We start from the raw sequence: 12,043 nt of genomic DNA, 5'->3' as shown, positions 1-12,043 counted from the left end.
CAACGAAGGAATCCACTCTGCATACTTATCAACTTCCTATGGGAGACATAATTTCTATTATGAGATCTATCAAACGGACGAAATGGCAGGAACAATACAATAATTCAGACAAAGGAAATTATTACAAAAAAATCCAGCCTACACTTCCCATCAAGACATGGTTTAATCAAGTTTCCAACAAAGGCTTTATCAAAACTATTTGTCGAATAAGAAGTAATCACTGTCTGACTCCAGTCTACAAAAGAGAAATAGGACTTGTAGATAATGATGAATGTTTATGTGGAGAGCTAGCTGATCTACAACATATGCTGTTAGAATGTCCTTTACATTTTATTGAAATATCAAACTTTTTTGCCAATCTAGTTCAAGTTAATGTACAATTTCCTTTTAATCTTATATACCTTTTACAATCAAACAATCTAGATGTTTATAAAATTTTGTACAACCATGTTAATTGTTTAAAATTAAAGCTCTGAGAAAAAAAAGAAAAAAAAAATAAAAAAAAAAATAATTAAATAAAATAAAAAGTTACTAAGATCTAAACCTCCGCGAGGTTGAATCGGGTTTAGGTCTTAGCGCGATAAAAAAATATACAAAAAAAAAAAAAAATGTAATAAAAAAAATGTTAAAAAATATAATAAAAAAAATAATAAAAAAAATAATAAAAAAACAGAGTAAAAAAAACTAGTACAAATAGTTTTAAATTTAGATACTAAGCATATATTTTGTAAAAGAGAGAATTCAAAACACATTGACTGGCCAGTTGGTTGCTTAAACCAGTGCCAATAAAACATAAACACACACACACATAACTATTTTATTGTATTTTAATTATTGATACACATAATTTGAAATATATTAAAAAACTTGTAATCCTATTGGGCAGCAGCCAGTTGAAAATAAATAAACAAATAAACAGTCAATATAGTTTACAACAATTCAGATTCTAGTATATCCACTCTACCTTTTCCAGTGCATGAAATTATTCACAAATTACTTTTTATACTAGGCCTTTTTACTACAGAAACTAGTATCACAAAATTAAGCAGCTATTATAGAAACCACAATAAGTTAAACAAGGATAAACATAATTTGCGTTCGCGGGTACAGTGGACAAATTGTCACTGACAATTTCTAACCTCACTCAATATAAATAATACCATTAATAGATAAAATATACAAGGTATATTTACTTTTAATTAATATTAATAACTAATTATTAAATTATACTAGGTAAATATACTTTGTATATTTATCTATTAACGGTATTATTTATATAATTTTAAAGTGCGCATGCGTTTTGCTGCTAATTTGTCGCCCGCTAGTCGCTGACAGGCACCCGTGAACGCACTTAATATGGCATGTCTTTGATACCTTGTTTGCTATGAATTTTGACATTTATCATTTTCAATGACAGTGACATTAGCCTATTTGTTGTGTATTCAGAATTTATAACTTATATTGTGTTTATTTTATAAAGTTATACTGTGTTAAATATCTTATAACATAGTAAAATATAAATGTACAATATAACTTTATACAATACATCCACAGATAATAGCCATTTTAATTATTACATTGACAGTAGGACATATCAATGATATTGCACATTAACATACATTTCTTTCAATGATTTAAATTGTTTGAAAATGAATCATGAAGTTTGGACAAAGATAAAATGTAACAACTATAACTCTTATCCCCTCTATTGCTCTATTGTCATGCATTGTTTTAGTCGAATACAGTACACTGACAAGTAGGTATGTCCTTATAAATTGATATAATTTTTAATTTTTTTTTCAATATCATCAATATTAATATAAAAATTATTGTGGTAAAATGTGTTCATTTTAAAACTTTTATTCGATTTGGGGCATCCAGAAAGCAATAGTGATTACTATCATACCATTTTAACTGCTATGTGTATGTAATTTCAAGACGAGGAATATTATGATAGGTAGTTTTGAAATAGAAAATGATTATTTTAACTAAAGTTAAAATTATATCCCAATTACATTCCCAAGTCATTGTTTATAAACAGTGTGTTTACTAATGTTTAACATGATGTATTGGCTTTAGAAACAATTCAGGTAAATCTGCTGTTTGCAGTAATTGGACGAATAATTGTAATGATTGGGTGATATTACTATAATTACATTTCTAGGCCTAGTTGGAATAAAAACCCAAAAAAATGTATTAAACGTTCATTAAACCTAAATTTTCTATTATAATAACAACTGTCAAATGTCATTATAGTGGATGAAAATAATTTCAAAAATTAATCATAACCACGACTCTTTAATTAAAAAGAGAAATAAAGTTTTGATGCAGTAATTATGTATTGTTTATCTAGTACCCGCGATAGTAGTAACATGTTTTGCCAAAAATTCGATAGTGTTTTTAGTCAAATGTCAACTTTGGAACATAGTGCTATTATTTTTAACTTTAATAAGTACACATAAAAAGTGATTTTATCTAATAAAAATGTGTGTACAGTGTGATGTCCCATTAGAAAAATAATATTTCGCCGGTTGCGCATGGGAGCGCGAATCCCATCAACATGGCCGCCAACTATGTTAACAAATGCCTGAAGTCTACCTTAGAAAACTTACACATTCCTCCTCCTTTTGCATTCCTGATGGCATTTGAGGAACTGCCCGATTGATCGCTGAATAATCAGGAAGATCCGGGAGTTCCTCAGCCATGTATATAGGCATGGGTTTGCTAGCATCCAGGGCCCTCGCCCTAAATGAAAGCTTCGACATATTTGTTGACAGCACAAAACACTCGACAAGGCCAACATAAAACCTCCTAAAAACTAGCTCCCTTTCCCTCGGGCCGTTCGAGGAGGGCACTAAACAATTCTTCGTTTACTTTAGTACGTTCCCATTGTTTTTATTTACACGCACTCAGTCACAAATACGATAAAACAACTTTGAAACTTTCCATGTTGAGCGTGTTGAGCATAAAGCCATCATGGCGGATATGCCATGGAGCCATGAAAATACTAGGAGCACGCAGTGCGCGGGAACCGTTTACGCACGTTCACATGTTAGGGAGAAAGCTTCATTCATGTCCATATACAACTGTCTTAACTAAATTTTTAAGTTTTTAATTTTTTCTACAATAAAACTAAAGAACTATCACATCAGTGACATTTTCTTAATAAATTTGACATTTACTAATGTATAAACTAGAGGTGGGAACACAGACAATTATATAATTTTTAGTCCAAAAATGACATTAGTTAAAAGGCAAAATGGTTCTTATTTATAAACAATTTACTTAAAAACCTAAATATATACAAAAAATAGCCATTGTTGTTGATTAACAACAGTAAAATTACACATATTATTTTATATATCATTTATTTCAACTGAACTCCAAATTTTATTTCTGTGGTCCATGTTGCCAAGCTTACTTCTGGTGTAATTAGTGACTTCCCCAGATAATTCTGTTTGGTCAAAAATATCCTATAAAAATAAAAATTATTAAATTTCAGTAGAGTTTAACGATCATAAACGGTAAAATAGTTATACTAAATGAGAAAGTAGTATGACAATTACGTTTCTCAATTTAAATATCAACTTTGTCTTTGGAATGGCATAAAAGTTATCAATGTTTATCAATTTCGTTATTTAGATGATTCATATAACGATTACTTACAAATGTTATTTATTATTTTATCTCTCATGTTTTATATTTGGTAATACACTAATTATAGCTTTTTGTATTTGATATTTCCTTTTTGTTTGTGTGTAGATATTTTAATTCATACTCCATGTTTTACTATCTGGCAAGGGTTTCTGTAAGACTTTTTTGTCGCTGTCTTTGAAGGGTTCTTTAGACACATGACACATCAGAATTTGTCTGTTTTAAGACCTTTTTTTAAGGCCCTTTTCTGCTTTATAAATTTGTAGCATTATCGTAATCCTGCAAAAAAATGATAAAAAATATTAATTGATTACTGACAAATGCATGTTAAGTCAACATGTTCTTTACTATTACACATTTAAATTGGGTTTGCAAGTTTTGCTCCTCTTTTTTCTTATGGATTTACTTTTCAACATGTTTTGCAAAGTATGTTTTTCTTCCTTATATTCCTTTTCCTTCCTTCAATTATGTATAAGAACTTGACATTTTAGTACATTCCTACAGTTCTAATATTAATGGAGCTTTATTTAAGATTTTAATTATTTCTGTCTTAAATGCAGTATTATAATAATATGTACTTTTTGTTATAATAAATTCTAAATCAGTTAAACGCATGACTTCAGAGACTTTTAAGATGACGTGTGCTTTTAAATTCATTTTTCTGATGATTCCTTTAAAACCATAACAACAGACAACGTTGTGAAGTACACTAGTTTATGGAGGGGAAATATTTTGGTAGGGATGTAGTAGGCAGATAAGGATATGACGTCACTTAGTTGACATGGCAAAAGGAGATTTTTCGTGACAAACACCAAAAATTTCTTCAAAATAAAAAAATATTGTAAAATATCATTTTTTTTACATCTTAGCGAAAAGAGAATTACAATATTAAGTACTTAGTGTTAAATTAAAGTATTAAAAGAAAAATAATATTTTTTAAGAGACGATAAATTATTGGTCGAGACGTTTAATTAAAAAAAAGTAACAAGTAATTCATAAATATTTTGTACTAAATTATACATGCAGATTACAGTTTCTTTTGTTTAACATTTTTAAATAATAACGTAGAAAATAGCAAAAATTGAACAATAGAAGCAAATAAAAAAATAGCTATCACAAAGCCTAGGCAGATAAGAAATATAATTTATTGATGGTTAATATTTTTATTAGAAATTAGAAAACAATACTTGTATACAAGCTGTGTGTTTTATTTATTATTAAGTTTAAAGAAAACTAATTCAGGTTTCGATTGTATTTTATTATTCTTAAATCTACTTAATACATTTTAATACATGTGGCTTTAAATATGTTGAACAATAGAGGGCCACACGCAGAATTATAAAATATGTATAAAAAATCTTATTTTTTTCATATTTTTTAAGCAGTTTTTAATTGTAACAAAAAATAGAGCGTCATAATATTCGAATAATAAATAATATCGTTTGGTTCATTTTTTAAATAGGAGGAGTAAACTTACGACATATTCACACCCAATAATGTCACTAAAAAAATAACTAGATCCATTTTCTTTTTTGGTTGATCATGTCGGTGGTAGATATGTATTCTTTGATGTCGGTCTTCGATGGTAATCCATAAATAGTACATCGCTAAAAAATTCTAAGAATAACTGTTTTTTTTTATATAAACGCAGACTAAAAATCTAAAAATAAAGAAATATGGCAGATAACCCAAAAATATCGCCGATATAACTTAGTACCTATGAATTTTAATTGTCAGGCGCGGTAAATTTGAATTACTCCTCCTATTAAAAGAACGAGGTATAGTTCCAAAAATATAATAAAGTGGCGGAATCTATGAGCGACAGCATACATCAATTTGACAATGATTTGACATCAAATCAACATAACATAACGTGAACATAACCACAGTTTCTATAACGAATTTAAGCATTTGTCAGTTTTTGTTATTTTTAAATGATTGAAGTTTAATAAACTTAAAATGGATAAAAGTTATCAAAGCTCCATTTCTGTGAAAAGTCCATTTAGTCCCAGATCGCGAACTAGTCTTAGTTCGAAACGTATTTTGCCGGCGTCGTTCAGAAAATCATCGTAAGTTTGTATTTTAAGCAAAATAGATTTAAGGCTCAGTTACACGACGCTAGTGTTATTGGAGGCGAATGTTTTACAGGGTTCAGGGATATAGTCGCATCTAAACGCTAAAATCATTATTTTTCATGTATAGACCAGCTTTCAAAGACTTCTTAGCACCTCAACTAACCACTGGTACCAGCTACTAGAAGCGTGTAACCGGTCTTTACGGTGCTAGTGCGTCATCATATCGCCTAGTGAGAACAATAGTGGCTAAACACGCAAATCAACGTTTTTGAGTTAAGTCCATCAACTGACATCTAAATATGCCCTCTTTTATGTGCAATATCAGCTAACAATTATTTAATTTCCTTATTACTAGAGGGCGCCTACAAGTCTTTAGGGTATTGTGAATTTGTCAAATATTTTGATGCATTAAAGACGAAAGCACACCAAACTTTATATCAACACTGGCGAATCTGTAATTATGCCGTGCTTGCATGTATTTGAAATATTAGATATCTTATTAAGCCTTCGATAGAGTAAATCATTCAGTACTATTAAAAAAAACTGAGGTCATATGCACTTTCTGACAAACTTATAAAATTTTTTGAATCTCACCTTAACAGCCCTACTAATGTAATTAAATTTGAGAACTGCTACTCAGACAGTTTTATAACTGGGTCAGGTGTACCGCAAGGTTCCATCCTTGGGCCTATACTTTTTGTTATGTTCATAAATGACATCACTGATTATATAAAATTTGCCAAATTTCTTCTATTTGCAGACGATTTAAAATTATTTCTTACGATAAAAAACGAACATGACTATTAATTTACAACAAGATATTCAAGGTATATCCACATTCTGTAAAAATAATGATTTGAACTTAAATGAATCAAAATGTAAACTATTGACTTTTTCTAGAAAGCGAAAAATAATAACAGATTATTTTATTAATGAAGTAAAACTTGAAAGGTTAACAAAAATCAGAGATCTAGAGGTGTTATTCACTAGCACATTCTCCTTTAATGAGCACATTCTCAAACTAACTAATGATTATGGTTATTCATTTTTAACTAATGATTGTTATAGACAGTTAAGGCAGGTTTACATGTATCCAGTAACTGGCGCCAGTCGCACTGGAACGACAGTGCTGGCATGGTAGTGGCATCATGTAAACGTGCAAAAAACGTGCTCAGTGCAAAATTTTATCAAAAAATTGTTATGCTAATTATATACATTCAACTGAGATTTCGATCCAAGCTAATCCAAAAATTTTTTGGAAATTTGTAAACAGTAAGAAAGAAAATAATAGTATGCCTGTCTCAATGTCACTCAACAATACACTAGCCTCAATCGGCAACGATATTGCAAATTTATTTGCTAGCCATTTCTCTTCAGTTTTTAGTAATAAAACTCTTAAGCATAATGACAATTTAATACAGTCTAAGGTCTGTGTATCTTTCTATATTATACCAATTTCAAAAATATACGAAAAACTTTCAACTCTTAATGTCAATAAGGGACCTGGGCCAGATGGTATTTCTCCCATTTTTCTTAAACGATTCTCTTTTATTCTGTCTCGGCTGCTTTATCATATTTTTAATAAATCCCTTCAGTTGGGGGAATTTCCTGACTTTTGGAAACTATCCTATGTCACTCCAATTTACCAAGCAGGTAATAAAGCTGACATAACGAATTATCGTCCTATTTCTATTCTCGGCACAATTCCCAAGGTATTTGAGAGTATTGTTACTGATTACCTTAATTATGACTGCTCTTGGATACTAAATTCTCAACAGTTCGGATTTTCTTGTGGTAAATCAGCAGAACTTAGTTTGTTGCTTTATGTTGAGACCTTGTCTGAAGCTTTGGAGAGGGGGTTGCAGATTGATTCAGTGTATACTGACTTCTCCAAGGCTTTTGATAGGGTGAACCATGATCTTTTGTTACATAAGCTCAAATTATATGGCATAGAAGGTTCTGTGTTGAAGTGGTTGGGCAGTTACCTAACAAATAGAACACAGCAGGTTAGGGTTAATCATCATTACTCCAACACTTTTCTAGTGACCTCTGGTGTACCTCAGGGCTCTCATTTGGGTCCACTTTTGTTTAGCCTGTATATTAACGACATCGTCACCTGCTTCTCTAACACTTCTGCTCTCTTATTCGCTGATGATCTTAAATGTTATCAAATCATTAATAATCAAGATGATGCAATATCATTGCAATCAGATTTAGATAATTTAGCCAACTGGTGTCTTGATAATGGGATGGATTTGAATGTCAACAAGTGTCACATTATCTGGTTTTGTCGGAATCATCATTTATCAGTATTTAATTATACCATATATGATCAATTATTGGATACGGTAGACTCAATTAAAGATTTAGGTGTTGTTCTTGATTCCTCTCTGAGCTTTAACCATCACATCAACAATATTACTCAAAGATCCATGAAAATGCTTGGCTTTGTTAAAAGGACAACTCGTGATTTCACGAACGTGTTCGCTATTAAAATGCTCTATTGTTCTTTAGTCAGGACGCACCTTGACTACTGTTCTCCAGTTTGGTCCCCACATTATTTACACCTCAAGAACAAACTTGATAGTGTTCAACATAATTTTCTTAGATATATTGGGTTCAAAAACACATCAATTATAATTATACAGATATGGAACGATTTTTGAATATCTCTTCTCTGGATGTCCGTAGGAAGCGTAAAGATCTTACAGTATTGTTTAATATTATCAATGGCATATATTACTGCCCTGAACTCCTTGCTAAAATATTGTTGTTTGTTCCACCACGATCAACAAGACAAATTCAAACCTTTCATATTTCTTTTCATAGATATAATTACTCATATTTTACTTTTGTTCCTAGAACACTAAGACTTGCTAACTCCCTAGGTGACCTTTTACTTTTTGGTAACTCTGTTGATGTTTTTAAGAACCATTTAACCAAATTAAATATTTAGTAATGTCATAACCTTGTTATTTGTTAGTAATTAATGTTTTGTAATTATTTTACTTTGTCATGTCTTTTTAAATGTTTTGTACTCTCTCATTTTATTCTTATATATTCAACACTGTAATTATTAATTATCAATATCTTATTAATGTATTACCGAATTGGGCTTGCCCGTATAAATAAATAAATAAATAAACGCTTTTTTGCTCCAGTCCAGCGTTGTCTTGAATAGAAAGCTGGTCTATTTTTCATGCCAGTGGCCCTCGTCCGCGTCCCCTTTAACCCCGTGCCAGTGGTTGTAGACATGTGTAAACACAGTGTTCCAGTCGCTGGCGCTGTAGTACCTGTGGTTTCAGTGGCAGTATTAGGATTTTTAATAAGAGTGCCAGTGAGATTGGCGCCAGTTACTGGATACATGTAAACGAACCTATCCAGCGCTGTCTTAGTCAAGCACTCGCATTCCAGTGAGACTGGCGCCAGTTACTGGATACATGTAAACGTTACTTTAGGCTTTATCCTAAGATCCAGTAAAGAATTTTATTGTGACACTACAATTAAGCTTTTTAATGCATATGTGAGGTCAAAACTTGAATATTGATGTACCATATGGAGTCCTTCCACCATATCACATAGTGACATGATAGAGAGGATTCAGAAGAAATTTTTAAGGTCTTTATATCTAAAGAAATTTGGGATTTATCCTTTTAAGGTTTCCTATAACTTGCAGAGAATGCTTTTTGACACTGTGTTATTGAGCGAAAGACGTAGAAATGCCCAAATCATTTTCATATTAATATAGTTTATCAAATCATAGATTCTCCTACGATTCTTTCATTTATAAATTTTAATGTACCAGACCAAAGACTTAGATGTAGACACACTTTATTTAAAATATCTCCAGAATACGCAAACTTTCCCATGGCAAACTGCTTAATGGCAATGAACGATTTTATCTTGAGTGAAGACCTTGGACCTATATAGGGTGAGGCAGATAACTGGCCTATTAGAAATATCTCCAGAACTAAAGACAACAGAATCATGAAAATTGGACTGAAGGGGTTTTGAAGGATGATCTATTAAATGAAAATATTTTCATCTCTTTGCCACTTCCGGTTATACCAGAAGTTGCTTATATGTAACTTCGTTTTTTTAAATAGGACACCCTGTATATTTTTACATTTTTGGATTCTCCTCAATATCTTCTTTCTTAAAATATGAGGTTTTGTAATATTATACAGGGTATTTTAAAATATATTTACGTTTTTTTATTAATTTCGTAGCAACATTCGCACCCTGTAGAATTGTGTTAGTTTGACATTAAAAACTCTGCTTACGTTCAAGTGATTTTTAATATAGTTTACTATTGTTAAGAATCATTAGTATAGCTAATTTTGAAATTTTAGTATACAGGGTTAGTCGAAACTCGGAATGAATATTTTCTGAGTTTTCTTAAATGGAACACCCTGTATTTTAGTATTGTAATGAAATGATATTTCATGATACTTTTTTATTTTATAAGTATTCCCTATACCTAATTGCTTTAATTTGTGAGTTATTGGTGATTCAAGCTAAACATTAATTGCAACAAAAAATACGCAACATTTTATTAGGTTGGCCGTGAAAAAATTCAATCACAAATAATTTTTCAGAAATAAATACATATTAATCCAGACTGATCCTTAAAATTACCAATAATGGTTTAGCTACCTATCAAAATACCTACGTAGTAAGATTGTTGGTGTGATTAATAATTAAGCACAAATTAAAGCAGTTAGGTATAGGGAATGCTTAAGAAATAAAAAAGTACCATAAAATATCATTTCATTACAATACTAAAATACAGGGTGTTCCATTTAAGAAAACTCAGAAAATACTCATTCCGAGTTTCGGCCAACCCTGTATACTAAAACTAAAAATTTAGCTATACTAATAATTCTTAACAATAGTAGACTATATTAAAAGTCATTTGATCATAAGTAGAGTTTTAGATGTCAAACTACTACAATTCTACAGGGTGTGAATATTGCTACGAAACGTAATTATCTTTTAAAATACCCTATATAACATTACAGATCCTCATATTTTAAGAAAGAAGACATCGAAGAGAATCGAAAAATGTAAAAATATACAGGGTGTCCCATTTATAAAAACGAAGTTATAAGCAACTTCCGGTATAACCGGAAGTAGCAAATAGAAGAAAATATTTTCATTAAATAGATGACTCTTCAAAACTCCTTAATTCAAATTTTCATGATTCTGTTGCCTTTAGTTCTCGAGATATTTCTAATAGGCCCTTTATTTGCCTCACCCTGTATAATATGAAAAAGAGTACTATGTTACATAAACTGTGATACCCTTATTTATTGTTTTAAAGTGTATTTATTTTATTGTATTGTATAAATTTTATGTTCTTATTTCTTTGTATTGACCAACTGTGTGTTTATAAATGGCATCATCAAATAAATGAATGATAGAAAAAAAGGTTAGTCCGTGATGAATACACATTTATGACATTTATTCTAACATGACATTTTAGTTAAATCTGACAGTTATCACATTTTATTTGCAATTTGGTATAAAAACAAATCAATTTTGTTTATTGCATTTATAAAATGGTATTTTCTTTGATTTGTATAGTCTTACAAATTGTACAGATTAATTTTTTTTATATAGAATAATATAATATTATTTAATATTATATTATTAGCGCCATCTATTGACAACTAGATTAAATGTTATAAATGTCACCGACGAAATGTAATCAGCGAAGTGCGTTTTTTCTGTCACATACAATTTAATGCGTTAGAGAGAAATCGAAAAACTGTGACGCACTGAAAAATGCTCATGAAAAGAACCATAGTAGTGCAATGTGCAATAGTGGCGAATGAGCACTTTTGTCTGTGTGGTCGTTTTTGTTTGTGTGTTTTTTTTTATAAAACTTCTTATAGAGAAACTCAGTTTCAATCAGTCTTAGGTACTTAAATAGCAAATCAAGAAAGCGACTATCCACTTTGGATCAGTATTGTTTAATTCCACACTATCGACAACCATTATTCATTTCTAAAAAGAAGTCTTACAAAATAAATCAATTCCTTCTACCCACAATCATTTCTTTAGTAGTTTGAAATACAAACATACGTGAGTGAAATGATGAATTTAATTTTACTATTCATAGTTCTTTTGCTTACTTTTTTATCTTTTATCATGTTTATCGTTTTCTTGTTAACAGACATAATGTTAATAATTATTACTTAAGATCTTATTTTGTTATTTTTCTATTGTATGTACTTTAGTTTCATTTTGTGAATAACTGTTTGGTGTGTACAATAAAATATTTTATTTGATGCATTTAATTTATTTTTAAA

At 30.2% G+C, this 12,043-nt stretch overlaps 2 protein-coding genes across 6 annotated transcripts in view; one reads left to right on the top strand and one right to left on the bottom strand.

The window, feature by feature from the left end:
* Nucleotides 1-5,413, bottom strand: part of LOC114336067 (enhancer of polycomb homolog 1) — a 122,685-nt gene extending 117,272 nt beyond the window's left edge. Inside the window, exons 1-3 of one of the 5 annotated variants that reach the window (XM_028286390.2) lie at nt 5,132-5,413; nt 3,667-3,933; nt 2,613-3,473 (exon numbers count right to left, since the gene is read on the bottom strand). In XM_028286390.2, coding sequence (XP_028142191.1) covers nt 2,613-2,765 — 153 coding nt within the window. In that variant the 5' untranslated portion in view covers nt 2,766-3,473; nt 3,667-3,933; nt 5,132-5,413. The other 4 variants (XM_028286388.2, XM_028286386.2, XM_028286391.2 and 1 more) reach the window with 4 other exon arrangements.
* A 96-nt stretch (nt 5,414-5,509) lies between these two features.
* The window catches only part of LOC114336066 (nuclear pore complex protein Nup133), a 77,782-nt gene continuing 71,248 nt past the window's right edge, over nt 5,510-12,043 (top strand). The window contains exon 1 of the mRNA XM_028286385.2: nt 5,510-5,723. Within this exon, the coding sequence (XP_028142186.2) occupies nt 5,614-5,723 (110 nt within the window). The 5' untranslated portion in view covers nt 5,510-5,613. The remainder of the gene's footprint in view (nt 5,724-12,043) is intronic.

This window comes from Diabrotica virgifera, chromosome 2 (assembly GCF_917563875.1).
Source record: "Diabrotica virgifera virgifera chromosome 2, PGI_DIABVI_V3a".
Taxonomy (NCBI): Eukaryota; Metazoa; Arthropoda; class Insecta; order Coleoptera; family Chrysomelidae; genus Diabrotica; species Diabrotica virgifera.
Note: the sequence above shows the minus strand (reverse complement) of the source record. Positions and strands in the feature narration are given on the sequence as shown.